The 17271-nt window shown below is 39.7% G+C and overlaps 1 protein-coding gene across 3 annotated transcripts in view; it reads right to left on the minus strand.

Annotated features, from left to right (window-relative positions):
• Positions 1 to 1667: 1667 nt before the first annotated feature.
• Positions 1668 to 17271, minus strand: part of GAN (gigaxonin) — a 34016-nt gene continuing 18412 nt past the window's right edge. For 2 of the 3 annotated variants that reach the window (XM_082232336.1, XM_082232337.1), the window contains exons 3-11: positions 16268 to 16618; positions 15340 to 15557; positions 13877 to 13998; positions 12326 to 12438; positions 11993 to 12142; positions 11440 to 11576; positions 10027 to 10155; positions 8415 to 8524; positions 1668 to 6909 (exon numbers count right to left, since the gene is read on the minus strand). In XM_082232336.1, coding sequence (XP_082088462.1) covers positions 6728 to 6909; positions 8415 to 8524; positions 10027 to 10155; positions 11440 to 11576; positions 11993 to 12142; positions 12326 to 12438; positions 13877 to 13998; positions 15340 to 15557; positions 16268 to 16618 — 1512 coding nt within the window. In that variant the 3' untranslated portion in view covers positions 1668 to 6727. The remainder of the gene's footprint in view (positions 6910 to 8414; positions 8525 to 10026; positions 10156 to 11439; positions 11577 to 11992; positions 12143 to 12325; positions 12439 to 13876; positions 13999 to 15339; positions 15558 to 16267; positions 16619 to 17271) is intronic. The other variant, XR_014221930.1, reaches the window with a different exon arrangement.

The following is a 17271-nucleotide window of genomic DNA, read 5'->3' on the forward strand; positions in this document are numbered from 1 at the left end:
TGATAGCTAACATTCAAGTAAAGGATCAATTTGATTTTTTCAAGCACAGTGTTAAAGAATTCAATAGTTATGTCAAAATAGCACCTTTAAAGAATAGAACAAGGCTCTTGGTATCAAGCAGAACAAAAACACAACTGATTGGACCACACAGGGTAAGCAAAGGTTGTCTTTGCACACATGTTAAGCCATCGTTCTGCTTTTCCTGAGAAGCAAAGGCTGGAAATTCCTGCTTTAGCCTGTTGGTTGTTTTATTTTGCTATAGTTAATAGTAAAAATTCAAGCTATGACATAACACTAGTAATTTTTACTTCAGTGCAGTTGAAGTCAAAACATGGTATGGAGCAGAATGCTGAATTTCATTTTTACACTGTACAGCTAACCATAGCGTTTCAGCTTATTGAGTTATATCCAACCACTTTTTAGTCTCAGGTGATTACCAAACTAGATATAACACAACTGGGTTAATGGAAATGGAAGGGGTCTTGCCCTCTCCCCTTTTTTGCAGAGGGGTTGGTAAGTGATGGAGACTAAGAGGGTCTGGATGGCAGCTGGAACAGAGAAGTAGAAGAGGATTGGCCTCTTCACTTGGGGATAATGGCACAGTAACACCAAAACCTCTCTTCTGGGTGTCCTGCACACTGCATTCCTGGCAGGATTCAACATCTATGTGCTCTGCACCCTTTGGAATATGCAAAGCCTACTTCCACACACACACCACCACTGTAATGATGGGCCTTCTGCTAGCTTCTAAAGAAATAACAGAAGAAAAAATGCCACTCTGCAATCTTCTTCCTGTTAAACTAAGTAACTGTTCCTTTTTGTGTTACTAAGAGTATTAAAGGGAACCCACAGGCCGCCTATAGAGAAATACCCACTTAACACATTAACTATCCAGCAAGAATACTTACAGTGCAATTCTGTGCATGTCAACTCAGGTGTAAGCCGCAGAGTGTTCAACGGAGCTTACTCCCCGGTAAGGGTGTATGGGATTGCAGCGTTAAATGCCAATGATAATTGGCATTGCCTAGTTTGTCCCAGGTGATTCAAACACACTAAATAGTTACATCAGCCAAAGCAATATTAAAATGGTGAATTCTAACAAAGAGCATGAGGAATGTTTTATTTGAAGAATCTAGTGTATGTTAGGTATGGACTCAGAAGGGACAGCTACACTTTCATTCCTAGTTAACAAACTTTCAAAACCACCCAAGACTTTAAAATCAGTTAGTATGATTTTACAATAAAAAGGCAAAGACCACAACATTAAAATCCTATGCATATCAAGTTGATGGTCAAACGGAAGACCGACTTTAATGACTCTGGACTGCACCCACAGCAAGTAAAACATTTGAAATTTAAGCAACCAGACAACAGATCTATCTGGCACTTTTACACCTGTCCCTTACAGTTGGATATAGAGCACTTGATAAAATAAGTTAAGTAACAGTTAAAAATCCTAACTTCCTGTTTACTATTGAGGCTTCTTTAGAAGAAAAATACCTCAAAACTATTTTAAATGTTGTCAATTTCATAATGTTAACAAGTTAATAACAGGCTAATTTAGGATTAAGAACAAATTGCAGTTCTTTTCAGTTCCTTAATTTAGGATTAAGAACAAATTGCAGTTCTTTTCAGTTCCTTAATTTAGGATTAAGATGTGCAACCTGAGATGTGCAACTTTCCTTCTGTAAGCAAAATCAGTTAAAATAAATTGCACTAGACATGATCTGTTGCCCAGTGGAAAGAGCTGCAGATTCAGGAGGGGACTGACATGGGGATCAACAAAGGACTCTCTTCTTTTTCACTCTTCCTTGGGGTATGTGGACTGCTGCTCTCAGCCAAAACTTGCAACGAGAGTCCTGTATGCAGCTCTCACATACACATCCAGCCACGTCTCTCTTCTTCTAAGGGCCCTGGCCATGAAATACTCATTGTGAGTAACAGGCTCTCGTTAAGAGCAATTGCTGGCATGCTGCAGAGCACATGGAAAGGAGATGGAGAGAAGGAGGCTGCAATGAGACCTATGATGATGCCTTCCCACGAGTCCAAATACACCCACAGGGAATGGATCAAGTTCACACTTTACAATATTTATACGAAGTTAAAAATAAAAATGGTCAGCTGCCATTTACTATTTAAATGCATGGCATAGAATACCAATGGGGCAGTAGCGTGCCCATATGCCCTACAGGCAGCGATGTTTTCTGAGGCAGTTTTGGAGTATAAATTAAGAGAAAATAATAAGGCCCTGCAGAACTTTGATTTGAACAGTTCTAAGATGTGCAAAGTTTCTTTATTAAAGAATTCCACCATTCTTTTTGCAGCTCAAGGTCTTAAACATCCCTGTGCTCTAACGGATGAGATCCACAATACCTGCGTAGAAAGAGAACTCTTGGCACTTATTTTCGTTATTGCATACTGTATTATGTGCAACAAATGTAGGCTCCATGCTTTCAGAAGCTTTATATTGACAGGTATTGAGGACAGAAACAGTAACAAATAAATATTCCTATTTCTACCACTGGCTGTCTCTTTAAGGATTCTGATATACACCCCATTCTTTGCAGAATGTGGCTCATATTCTCTCCACTTAACTTTAAAAATTGTGACGATAAAATTGATTATAACTGTATTTTAAACCAGGATCTCAGAGGTGATTCCAATCACATTTTCAACAGGCTTTGATTGCTCTTGCCAAACTGAACATAAAGCAGAGCTTGCATAAGATAAACAAGTAGTTTTGATTTACATCCAGAAGCACACCTATTGCAGGATGCTAACTAAGGCTTATTTCACAATCAAAATGAAGCATAAATAGTTGCTATGCAACCAAAGCCACAGATCAAGCCATCATTGGCAGTGCAGGCAACATATGCTAAACTCAAAACCAAGGAGTGGATATTATTCTGTGCAGGGTCCAGTGGAATAAACAGAATCTGCACCCTAGTCTTAAAGGACCAAAACTAGAAATGGTAGTGCCACAAGTAGAAAACCAACCCCTTTTCCAATGCCTTTCTCCTTGAAATTGCTTCTCCCTAGGAGAAATACAGAGAGAGAGAGAGAGAGAGAGAGAGAGAGAGAGAGAGAGAGATGATAGAGGGGAGAAAAGGTGGGGACAGGTTACTTTCCGTCCTCACTCCCACCAGCTTTAAGTTGCTGCTACAACACTGCTTTATGAGGCAGCAATCCAATTCCAACACACAGGTCTGCTGTCACAACATCTAGTTTGGCTCCAAGATCCAAGTTGGCAAAATGGTTCTACAGACATGGCCATGATGGTAGACAGAGAAGCTTTTCCTTGTGTAGCTAACTGTAGGATCCCAAGGCTGGCAAATGAGACCAGTTAGTCCTACTGTACTAACTCATCAGCTGCAAGTTCCTCTAGAAAAGCTCAAAACCAAATATTAGGTACCTAAAATTGCACTGACTTCATTGCTCTGCAGTGACTGTCAATACAGTACCTGTGTATGCAACTCATTACTAGTCACTTCCCAATCAGACGCTGCCCCTCTGTTCAACTACATGTACCCAACAGCTTTTTGTCAACGCTGGTTTGAGTGACTGTATTCTGCAATTAAGTGTGCTTTAACAATGCAATACATAGCAGTAGCAGCATCTCACCCTAAATATTTCCTGTGCAGCAGCTCACAAGCAAGAAGACTAAGATATCCTCGTTAGGAATACATTATAAATTATGTTTTCAGCTTCTCTTTCAACAAGAACCTTGCATTTATTTTTTATTTTTAAAAGAAAACCAACACTCTCTGAAATGTTAGCGAAATCAAAATAAGATTGCTCCTCACAGCATCATTAGATTCACCGTATGGAATTTTGTTCCTTAGTAAGGTACACTAGAATTTCACTATTATAAACACGGACAGGGCAAGGACAGCCTCTCCGAACAATTAGCAACCCTCTCCAACCTGATGCCCTCCAGATTTTTAAGCTTTCAAACATCAGCCTGTGGCAGCTAGTCAAGGATGATGGGAGTGTAGGTCAAAACAGTTGCGAGGATGGCACTGGATTAGGGAAGGCTGAATTAGGATGTTCCCTGCTACTTGGCGAAACAGGCAGCCTTGGGCCATGGAAAGGAAAGGCTCCTTGGGGTGGTTTGGCCACTCCTACGCTCTTCCCAGTTGTTAACTTCCAAAGGGACAAGCAAATTTAAGAGGGCAGAACTGCAAACACACCAAAAACTCCACCCGAAAGAGCATATGAACGAAACTCATAATCACCTCTAATGAACCAGCTTCTCATGAGCTAAGCAAACAATACACACATCTCCCCCTTTTGTCAGTTGCCTCCCTCTTACTTTTGTACATAAACTGGTCTTCTTTGGTCTAGAAGTTTAGACTGGAGTGCATCTCAGTTAACGCCAAAGGGAGGACAACACACAAGTAAGGGTTCAGTTGGAAACTATCTGGTAAGTTCCCTATGCTGCCACCCCAATAGGATCATAAGCAACTCAAGATTATCCCTCACTAGTCCTTTGTTCTGCCTGAAAATATGTGAAGAATCCCTCAACACAAAAGCACAAAGCATAACGGGGTGGGGAATAGCTGCCTGTAAGGAATAAGTAGCTGAGAGGGAAAATTGGGAGACTGTAAAATAGGGTGGATTACTTGAGAATTGCAGCCTTTGGATTTTCTGCAAAACTTTTGAAGTTGACGAGAAAATAGTTTATAGTATTATATGAATGAACTTAGAAGCATCTCTCAGTTCCCACTGTTTGGGGAGTGGGGCAGAGTTGTGGTTCCATTGCTTGCATGAGTCAAGCCAAATGTTATTCTGGATTGTAACCTCTGAGCAGAGTCAGAATTCTGATACTTCAATTTCTGAATTGTATCCCCAATGGCACAAATGCATAGAATACACACTTTGTGTAAGTGTGACATGATTGACCTATCTTATTAAGAATGAATGCCATGATCAAGCTAACATACAGTGGACATGTTGAGCATGTGCTTAAGGCTGCAATTTTAAACACAGTTACTGAAGAGCAAGACCTACTGAACTTAATGGGACTTATTTCACAGTAGACATGCACAAAATTGCGTGGCAAATCTCTTCCCTTGAACTAAATAAGGCTTAAAATGTGCTTACTCTTGTCAAAACTTCCTAGATTCTGGAGTGTCTCTTCTAACAGTATTAATACAGCATTGTTGCGTGGTACTAGTTGTCACTTCTCTTTCAGTGTTACCTTCTAAGACAACAGGCACCCCTCTGGGTTTATGGTAGCATAAACAAGAGCAACATCTGGCCCTGCAACACTGGAGTGCAACAGGCACAACTGAGGTCCTACAACTTTCCAAAGTGGAAAGCACTAAATCTTATAAGGATATAGTTTGCAAAGGTTGTAGTGCAAGACTGTGCCCTTTTCCATTTCTTCTTTTTTTAAATTATTGTGTTTCACTAACAAAGTAACAAAATAAAGTTTCAGTAGTGAGGTAAACAGTGTTCTACCAGCAAAAAATTGCTATCAATTAAATATTATTATTTGTGAGCAAAAAGTTACAAAAAAACCCAGAAAAAAATACTTCACTATAACTGCACTCTAAAGTTCAACAGTACTCAGTAAGACTATATCTTAGAAATAGGTCATTTGTACACCAGCTTTTGATCCCAATATAATTCTCCAGAGCAAGTCTGAAATGTATTACTGTTTAATAGTTCCACTCCCACCCTCCCCACAAGTTAAAAATCAGTCTTTTACATTCCTCACTTTTTGCACTAGTATAGGTATTAAAGTTTTCAGCCCTGTAAACCTGCAGCAACTTTCAAGTTGTTTGGAAAAACACTCCTTATTGTATTTCTCTTTAAAAAAAAAGAAAGAATCAGAATCAGATTTGTGTGCTGCGTAAACTGGCTGATAGTAATAGCATGGCAATTCCGGAAAACCCAGCCTTCACCCACCCACCACCCAACCAACCTCACTCACTGTTTTTCAAGTGAGTGGCTACTGCAGCATGTGGGTTTGTGCTGGTCCACATATGACACACCATTTTAGATCATTTGACGTACACAAGATTTACAAAAAAATCTGTGTCACTCTCAGTTCTCTACTGTACTGAAATCTTTAGCTCAGTTTAGTCCATTTTAAACATACTGGTATGTTTTTAAAAAGATTCTTAGGAGTGAAAACACACGGAAAAGTGACATATGTACAATTCTATCCTTTCAGGCACAGGCCTTCAATTGTCAGGAAGGCCTTGAAGTAAAAGGTGCAACTGCCCATCTTTCTCCACAGTAGAGTTAACAGTCTCTTTTGGCATACTAGTGAGATCGGTTTTCATACAGGATTTCCTGTGTTATCAATGTCATCTAATGTCAACACAGCAAAGTTATTTGTAACAATTCTCCTTGATGAAAATGTCCCTTACTGATTCCCCCACAGTCCCAATTTCAATAGGTTTCATTTTTTTTAATCCACTCCTCCTGGTTTGAAGCAAAGGAACTGCTTCAATAGCATGGTTTAGTATCTTTAGATAAACTGAACTTAAGATACCTCCTCAACCATGTTTCTCAATGTACAATGACTTGCCCCAAAGCAAATGCTGAGGCTTAAGCATTTAAGCAGTTAAAAAAACAGGACAGATACCATACCAAAGCCGAGCATACAGTTTAAGTTTCTGCCGCAAGATGTTTGTTTCTCCTTTATATAAAGATATATTGTTATGGTGGAGTGCCTCTCAAATTATTCCCATCTCCTCTGTTTTCTGAAGTTCTCTCAAGGAGAAGGAACACGGATGCGGAACAATCCTTGCTGGAGCTGGAGCCGGAAAAGCTTGCAGTTTGCTATACGCAAAGCTGCACATCCAGTACGGCGAAGATCCGATGGAAAGAGTGGCTTCGTATGGTGCCAAGTTCCGGTGCTTCTTTTAAATTCTCGAACATAATCGTAATTGGTACCTATTAGGAAATATATTTTTAGCTTTAGGATTTAAACAGCATATGGGGAAAGATTTACTCAATAGCATCAGTGGAATTCAAAATAGAAACCTGTTGCAGATCTGGGTTTCCCTCACTTTAAAAAAATGCAAAGCAATACCAAGTTCAAAAACATATGCATTTTGCATCTCACACTGTTATTATATGGGAAGGCTCTATTGCAAATATTCAGATTAAGGATATATTTATTTCCTTTACCCAACCCCCTCCCCTACTTGCTGTGCCCTAAACACACCAAGAAAGAGATAGTTGTTAGTTGTAAAATGATATTTGAGAATACAGAATGTGGTATTTCAATGGTGGACCATTTAAGAACAGGAGCTAGCAAAATATAAACTATTCAAATCCTAAGAACAACCCCCCCCCCATTCAAGTTTGCATAGCACAGCTCTGAAAAGGTTTTATAGCAAAATGTTAAAAGGCTAAGATGCAACAAATGCAGCATTAATGGACACCTTTGGCTCTTGAGATGACATTTGGGCTTGTCTTTTAGGAAGAAGCCAGACACGTGGTTTAGCAGTGATACTGCAGAAGGCTTCAAAATTTCCTTTTATGTCCTAGTTTTCAGTGACTGTTTTTAAAGATGTGAGGAAAACACTGGATGGATGAGTAAAGGCTGAACATGACCAACAGATGGTTTTTGGAGCCTATGTTGACTCACTTGCCAAGCTGATGAGAGAATGCCGATATCCTAATCCTTTGGCAAGATTAACTACTCTGAATATACAAAAAAAGGCCTTGGCCAAAACAGATAAATGAACAAGGCAGATAAATGCAATTCAAGTAGTACATGGTGCTTTCAAATCCCAGAATATGCGTTATTGTGCAATGAGTTTTCATTGACCAGAGTCAACTTTATCACATGAGTCTTTTGTGAACTGCAAGTGACAAATTACATAACAAATTACTTAAGATGTCACAGAACGGTCATTTTCACTGAAGTGAACTAACATGGCTACTTTTTTCAAAGAGACAGGGATCGGTGGCAAAAATGAATTACCCTCACTTTGGTTGAACAAGTCAAGCTTATTAGAACAAAATGCATGATAGAATAGAAAGAAAGAAAGCTAGGTTATACTTATTTGAAATAAGTGAAAACAAGATAATTTGCTTTCCCAGCTATAATTTCACATCAACAATGTTCATTAAAGTGAAACACTTAGCATGGTTGCTCTCCAAAAGGCACTCAGATAGAAATGTGATGAATGAAGTCTCCTCCCCTAATCTGCCTTATATATTTTAAGTGTGGGATTTAATTTTAAGCAAGTGGAACAAGTTACAAAAGAACTAAAGAATTAAACATGGAATCACCAAAGAGTTTCATACTATCAGTACTCCAAAAATGTAAGTAGCCAAACTCTTGAGGAGCACATTAGCTCCCTCTGCCTTGCAGTATGTCCTCTGAGAAACAAATACATACAATAAAGGGAAAAAAACCACACAATATATATTGTTTAGACTCTAACCTGTATCAAGATCCCCAATCACATAGATACTAGCCCCAATGGGCACAGCTCCATACACAAACGAAGAACTGGCTGGGATGCATAAGTTCTGATCATTCAAGTAGATCCACCTGCAAGAAAAGGCAACCTTTAAAGTATAATTTGTAGAGGGCCTTTTGCAACCAAGAGACACACAGATGCCAAAGATATTCGCCTCACAAATTTACTCGCCCCGGGCAAGAAAATGAATGAAAGTCCACGGATATCTTAAGAATAGGATTTCTAACCTGATGTTGTTACACCTCGAGGCCTAGCTCCCTACTCATCTAGGTTGGGTCTTGAATGCATACCAGAATCCTTTTCTGGATAAAGCAGGTGGATGTCAAAATGTCCATACAAGCTGTCTTTTGTACAATTAGTACCTGAAATGTACACTGTTTCCTGTGTCCTGCCCTTGTCAGTGCTCCATTTTTTTAGTGCAAATATTAGTATTTTATCTAACAGGCGTCAACCTTTACATGATGGGAGGCTTCATTACTCAGTGGATTCTGAAGGTCGTAGGCGCAATCTCATCTTCAAATGAAAGGATTTCAGGTGGTATGACAACTCCATCTGAGAGCTGCCACCTGTCGGAGCAGACAATGCTGTGCTAGTATGACCAGCAACTCAAAATCTAAATATATGGTTCAAATATTTGTATTCATTAATTTCTTGCAATGTCTCTAATCCTCACTGTTGAGCCACTCTTCCTCCTCTGCTGTATTCACATCTAGCAAGTTTGCTGGCATGTGTTTAAGAGCACAGAGTTGCTTGAGTAACTTTAAAGATGTGCACGAACAAAAGAGCAGCTTGCAGTCCCAGTATAGGAAGAAAGCAGGGACACAAAAATGGTTGTCTGGCACACAGTTATAACAAGAGAATAGAGAGAGTGAGGTCGAAAAAACAGTCCATCCTTGTAAAATAGCACCATCTTCTGGTTAACAGATGTAAACAAGTGGAACTACATGTATAGAAAGATTTATTGAATGCAGACATGCTCCCAGAACAGGAAGATTAACATTACACAATTAGTATGGCACCACTGTTAAGTATTCAGTCTTGCTTATTATTTCAGGCATAACCCACAGAAGCAAGAACTTTCAACCAGTTCTCATGAAAACTATGCAGGCACAGCTTACAGGTCAAGTTAAGATTTAAATGAAAAACCAAACAAGGCTGGCATACACTAATACTTCATAAAAATAAATCTATTATTCTATCTGGAAAAAATGCCAGGGGTTAGATTTACTCATGCAACAGGGCATATATTTTATTTTTTTCCCAAAAGGGAAGAGACCATAACTCAGCATTGGAGCCCATGTACTGCATGCAGACAGTCCCTGGCTGGAATTTCAAGCTAAATAATATCAGGTTACACTCAGCGTTGGAAAATATCTGTCTGGCAGCATCTCTACAAATTCTCAATCAGAGCAGACTGCGCTGGGCTAGACTCAGAAAAAGACAGCCTCTACAGGGCACCTCTGCATGTGCAGTTGCATTACAACTATTCAATTAAACTGTAAGTGATAAAAAGGTCAACAGCTATTTTAGAGGCTGTAAGATCATGTTAGTGAGCTATCTTAGCAGTTGTTACCTTTTAAATTCATCGTGATAGAATTCTGATTTACACGTCACCATCTCACTGGATTGATTGTCATCACGACTTCTCACTCCACCGAAGACATAGAGTTCTGAAGCAACTCCACAGGCCACAGCCCCAAACCTTTAAAAAAAAAAGATGTAAGAGGAATCTTGGGTGTCCAGGTTAATTCAGAATTCCTGCTCTCTTGACATTAAGCAGAATTTGACAGAGCTACTAACATTTGGAGTGATTTAAAACAAACAAACTATGGCTTAATGTAGTGAGATACATGCTATAAAAAAGAGAGACCCCGTCACTCGTAAAATAAAAGCAACATGAAGTCAAGAAAAATACAGTGGTACCTCAGGTTACAAACACCTCAGGTTACAAACTTCGCTAACCCGGAAGTACTACCTCGGGTTACAAACTTTGCCCCAGGTTTGAGAACGGAAATCGCACGGCGGTGGCAGCAGCGGGAGTCACCATTACTGAAAATGCACCTCAGTTTAAGAACGGTTTCAGGTTAAGAACAGACCTCCGGAACGAATTAAGTTTGTAACCCGAGGTACCACTGTAATACATGCTGTATAGGTGAAGGCATGAAAACCAAAGAGGACAGTATGATCTCAGTATCACACACATGTAAAAACCACAACATCAGCTACCTGAGCTGACAAGCCTTTCACACTTGCTCATCACCATTATTTTAATCTTGTAAGTTTATTGATTGTTTAGAAAAGTATAACTATTTGTTTCTAAGCTGCCTTGCCATCCCCATTGTTCATCTGTCTATGAATCTCATATCCACTGAAACCTACCGTAACTCCTGAGACCTAACAAGTTCCTCCCTTGGTAGCAGCAACTTAAACACTAAGAATTATTTACAAAAATGCAATTCAGCTTTCCAAAAAGGGAACAATCAACTGCACAAACTAAAGACAACATCCCACAGACAAAATCTGCAACCATAACTGCCTAACAATAGACAGTGTTTTGAGTTGCAGCTTACACTCTAAAATCCATTAGTTCTTATGATGTATTTTATTACATATTTCTTATTATAATAATTTATATAATTGTTTTGATTTTCACATTGTATAGCTATCATGTTATGTACTTTCATTTGCATTCCATGTTGTAAACTACCCTGTAGTCTTCTGATGAAGGACAGCATATAAATTTAAATTAATAACCACAACAATAACAATAACAACATCAACAACAATACTTTGGTCAGTTATGTAGACCATGTAAAGAGGAGGAGCCTTCAGCAATTGGGGAGATGTAGCATCTCAGGAAATGATCCTTGCTGCAAGAAATAAGGGTGGTTTATAAACACATATACGTTCCTCTACTTTCACCTGTGGAGCACTGGATGGTATGCAGGATTAAGGCAATGATACGTGTTACTAGTAATTTACTAACCTCCTCTCTTTTAGCGGACAGATAGCTGTCCACTGCTGGATCCTTGGGTCGTAACATTCAACGGACTCAAAAAGCTTGCCATACGAACCCCCGCCCATTGCATAGATCTTCTTTTTCATAGCCGCATAGCAACCAATCTTAAAAAAGCAAAATCCAAAGCTATCATGCACTGTTTGTCATCTGGTTAATGTATATGTCAGACAGTAATAATAGTAAGAAAACAAATAAAGTGAAGCACGAGCCCTTTAAAATCAAAATACTTCTGGGGGGGGGAGGAGTTCTCTCACACATTAACCAACAGATAAGTTTACTGTTCCTGATGCAATTTAAACAGAAAATACAACAGTTGATGAGGTAAGTGTTTTGAGCCATTATCTGGCTCAAGATTGCTCTTCTGGAATTCAACCTTGCTCTGTATCAGCTTGAGATTTAGCCAGCTTTCTGAACTTAGGAACATGGGAAAGAAGTGTAGAAATGTCAAGCAACATTAAACCAAATGCAGCAGTTTAGAAACAGTTTGAAAAATAGCATCCTGTTTTTGCTTAGTTCCTACCTTCCTAATCATTGTCAAGTCCGGTTGCTTCGTCCAAGTCCTATTATAAATGTCATAGGACTCCATAGAGATGAGTTCCCGTTCTCCATCCTCGCCTCCCAGAACATATAGCACTCCATCAATCTCTACCAAGCCAAAGTTGTGCCGTGCCTATTGGAAATAAGTAGAGTAGCATTTATTAAATTCACTTACAAAAGAAACTGAAGAATTTAACAGAAATAACTATCCTAGTTTTTGTTAACCAACATAAATGGATATCCAAAGATCTGATCAGAACGAAACTGCAGAAATTGGGGTGGGTGGGGGCGACGGCTAACAAAAAGGCAGACTTGCCTCATTCATTGGTGGTAAAGAACTCCATGAATTGGTATCTGGATCATACTTTTCTCCAGAGTTTAAAGTGACTTTATCTTCATCTTGACCTCCAAGTACAAACAGGAACCCTTCTGAAAAACAGACCACAAAATGATTTGGAAATGCAAGTTGCACTGGTGGCACATCTAGCTGGTATTCATGAGAACTAGGAGCCTAGCTGGATCAGACCAGAGGTCTATCACCCACAGATGCCCACAAACAGGACATGGAAGGCCATAGCCCTCTTCTGTGGTTGCTTTCCACCAATGAGTATTCATACTGCCTTGGGACATGGAGGTTCCAGGAAACCATAATCACAAATGACCATCATGATCTTTTATCAGGTATCCAGAATTAGGGCAGTTACAGGTCCAAATCAGTGTTGATATTTCTTTCTTTTTGCTGCTTAGTCTTTATACCTTATATGTATTGATGGCTTGATGTTTTATTTATTCTAGAACACTAGTTTGTGGCAATTATATTCCAATGAACATATAAAAATAAAAATGTTATACTGGGAACAGTTTTATTCTTTTATTTAGGAGATAACACAGAGCAAGATTCCAGTTGTTTTAAAGCAGAACGTTCTTGTAATAACATGTTTAACAAGTTTCTACTAGATACCGAACAGCATTTCAAAGCTTATAAGAATACTTCAAAGCCATGGGTTTTGATACCAGTTTTAAACTGATTAAATTCTTTCTTACAAAATCTATCGATGCTTGAATATGTGATGCAACACAGAAAGTCTGAAATGAGTGTAGTTTTCCTATTGCCAAGTTTGTCGAATTTTATTTTATTTGTATACATTATATACTATATGAGGAAGTTCCAAAGAAGTTGATACACATATGTTGTGGTTGTTGTTTTGCCAATGTTATCTTTTGGTGGTGACACTTTGTCTCTCATGGAAAGTTCCCTGAGCTTTGGGGGCAGTGGGGACAAACGATAGATGCAGGATCTACCAAATATGTCGCCAATCCTGACTCTAACTGAGTCTCCACCCTTTGGTTGTCCTCCAAAATACTTGAGAACCTTCTTGAGTATTTCACAGGTTAATATTCTCCAAGGTTGTGATCAAAGAAGCAAAACAAACAAACAAACAAACAAACAAACAAACAAACAATATTGGCTTTGAAAACAGTTAACACATCGGTAGGCAAACTAAGGCCCGGGGGCCAGATCTGGCCCAGTGGCCTTCTAAATCCAGCCCGCGGACAGTCCAGGAATCAGTGTGTTTTTACATGAGTAGAATGTGTCCTTTTATTTAAAATGCACCCCTGGGTTATTTGTGGAGCCTGCCTGGTGTTTTTACATGAGTAGAATGTGTACTTTTATTTAAAATGCATCTCTGGGTAATTTGTGAAGAATAGGAATTTGTTCATTCCCCCCCCCCGAAAAAAAATAGTCTGGTCCCCCACAAGATTGGAGGGACAGTGGATCAGCCCCCTGCTGAAAAAGTTTGCTGACCCCTGAGTTAACAGATTTAGCCTTGTATTCTCCTACTAAAGAAACAAATAACTTTCTTACCTGCTGAAAGCACACCATGATTTATCCTAGGTGTACTTAAAGGAGCCAGTTCTATCCATAGCTGTCTGTTAGGATCATAAAGAGGGCACATACACCTCATTACTGCTGATGGTTTCCGGGATCTGAACAGGAGAAAAAGGATAAATTAACTCAGCTACCTTGCCCATACAGCAAATCTTGATTAGAACCCAACAATACAGAGGAGATGGGGTTTCTACTTCAGTGTAGAAGCATCCATTCTGTTTGTATACTTTATACTGACTTTTGTTTGAGACTTAAATCCTTTTTTTGTGTGTGTGGCAGGAGGATGGCACAATAGGTCAGGCAAGTCAGGAGAAAGGCTCTAGAGCTCAGTGGTAAAGCACATAGGTTGCATGCAGATGTTGCAAGTTCAATCCTTGGCACTTCCAGGCCCGGCTGGCAATGTCCACAGTCAGAAACCCTGGAGGACCACTGTCAGACAATACTGAGCTAGATGTTATGGCCTGGCATTTCTATTCTGCCAAGCACGTGTGTTTAGACCAGGCTTCTAGAGAGACACTTGCCTAGTCACTTGTGTTGAGTGACAAATGCCTCTAAGCAACAAGTCACAGAAGCTGCACATTTCCCTTCTCTCTTTTAGGCTACTGTACATACAAGTACAGTGAGCAGGCAGTTTTTGTAGACATGGTTGCAAGGTTATCTGGTACTCCAGCATGGTGAGATATGAGTTATGCAGTATTCCTATAGAAATAAAACGTGATTTGTTCCCTCTTAGTGTTTTGAGGAGGTGGTTTTCCACAGGGCTTCACACATTGGTGACTTAGACAATAATTTGTAAAAATAAATGAACTCTGAATAAGTCAGTCACCTTCCATGTTTTTCAGCTTACATACCTCTGTCTTTGGCCAGTTTACAAGTTCTTCATGTTGAATGGATGTTATAAACAAGTAAATGGTAGTATTTGTAGTATGCATGTCAAAGTCACATAACCCTTTGCTTCAGAAGAAAAATGCCTGTTTCCTTGCACTGGTGACACTGCTAACAGGCAGGATTCAAGGAACAGTGGGCAGAAGGATAATAGCTGTTAGCCCTGTTGCACAAACATTTGCACATTAACTTGCATAAAAGTGGACACGGCACTGTAGCAGGTAGGCTTTAGAGTAGTTTTCATGCTTCCACTTGTGCAAGAGGTGGTACAACAAAAGAAAATATCTGGAATTGGTTTATTTATTTTCCTTGTGCAGCACCTTGGTCCAAACACAAAACTGCCCTTTTGGTGAACAGAAGAAACCTCCCACAAATGGAAGTGCATCTTTGTATACAACCTATAGTTATAAGGCATACAAGAAAAAATAAAGCACAATGTAGTTTTGCAGCTTAATCTCAAATATAACCAACAATAGGACACTTACTCGAGTATCATCCCTCTCCAACCCCCATCCACTTCTGAGATCTGAAATAGCATGCCTGGAGCCACTTACACTCTTTCTTCACCACCAACAGTGACAATGCACTCTGAGTATCCTCTGGGTTTAAAAGATGCTAGCATTGCCTCCCCCTGCTGTGGCGGAGTGAGTGGAATGTTGCTACATTCTTTGACAATCTCCCGTACCAGTGGGTCATTCATCATTTGCTCACGCAAGTAGGTAGCATCTAGCCCAGATACCCACACAGCTGACATTACATCCTTCATGTGAACCTGAAGAGGCAGAAAGATATTTCAGGCAAACAAACAAGCTGAATCATAAAACAGTCACAGGAGCATATGGCTTTATGGAAAGCTTATTTCTCAGAATTCCTGCTTATACAATACCAGGATATACTGACTTGGAAGAGGAAGCACTGACATGAAAAATGCTACAGCATATGCATTATTTTGGTAATATGGAGGGCTGTCTCTATTTTGCAATTCTGCAGAAGCACATAATATGGCACTAGGTGCACAAATCAGCTTCCTTTAATCTAATTTTTCATTTTAAAACAAGTTCATAGTGCTTATGGCTGAGAAAATAGGCTAGAAAGTGAGTGAAGAATACCTTCCTACATCTCAGAATCTCAGGCAGCTGAATAGTTGGGGCAGGACAGGAGTCCACTATGCAGCAACTTGCTCCTCTCTAAGATGACTAAGCATGGCTAGAATTATACAAATTAGTAAAATAAAGAATGAATTAAGGAAATTAATGTAAACAAAACATGTAAAGTTCTTTGGCCAGATTAATCTATATATGCTGCAGAATTCAGCATTTCTTAGTGAAGAATGTCTGGGTACAGACAGAATGACGGTGGTAACATCAGTAGTCTACAATATGGACCCAAATCCCACAATACATTGCAGTTTGAAGCACTCAAGTACAATGAAGTGTGGATTATTTTTTCTGAAGCAGCATTACGTAACTTCAAATTCTGTACCTTTCTTAACTCAGGGTCATGGGAGATCCATCTAATAACTGCTTCAAAAACATGTCTTTCATTCCCAACATTCAGCTTCTCCAAGGACAGCACTTCTTTTGCTTTCTGAGGACTCAGTTCCAGGAATTCCTCCGTACTGCTAACATCCCGGAAGTGTGTTTCCAGATATTCGGAGGCAAGATAATGAACATGACGCAGACAATAGTGTAGTGCAAAGTCCCGGATTCCAATACAGTTCTCTGCAGCAATGCAACCTTCCAGAAACTCACAGCACAGAGTTTTCAGGTCTGTAAGCAGCAATAAATCAGCAGCCTGCACAACGTCCTGGATGGTGTCTTCACTTAGCTTGATCTGCAAAAGGTTTATTTTGGAGGAGAGGAAATTACAACTAGTTCAGTTTCAAGTATGAAAGTGCAGCACTAGTGTCCATTACTGCAACTAACTGTCTTCCCCCTTCGTAGCTTGGTGGAGTTTTGCTCTACTTTAATGAGAAGGTAACAGCACAGCACTGGAGAGGGAAGTAGAAGTGTATGCCATACTTATGCCATGGGCCTTCTTTCCTCCACCTCCAGTATACTGCCTGTGTCACTTGTCATACATTTACACATTGATCATCTCTGATATAAACTGACTCCTGGAGTCAGAGGTAGGATGACTTCAGTATGATACTGGAATTTGCTTGCTGCAATATGTGGCGAGAGCCATTTGCTTACATGACTTTAAGACGGGGATCAGAAATGTTCATGGAGATATGTCTGTCAAAAGACACAAGCCATGACACCTAAACGAAACCTGCAGGTTGATAGGTGGTATACTTTTGCATGCTAGTCACGGGGGAAGAAACATGAGAAGGCATTTGCATTCACACCCAGGATTTGGACTTCCTAAAAGCTTCTAGATAGCCACTATGAGAAACAAGATGTTACACTAGTTCAGGGGTCTGCAACCCGCGGCTCCGGAGCCGCATGTGGCTCTTTTACATCTTTGCTGCGGCTCCAGGGTGG

This window comes from Podarcis vaucheri (genome assembly GCF_965113315.1).
Source record: "Podarcis vaucheri genome assembly, chromosome: 7".
In the NCBI taxonomy this organism is placed as follows: domain Eukaryota; kingdom Metazoa; phylum Chordata; class Lepidosauria; order Squamata; family Lacertidae; genus Podarcis; species Podarcis vaucheri.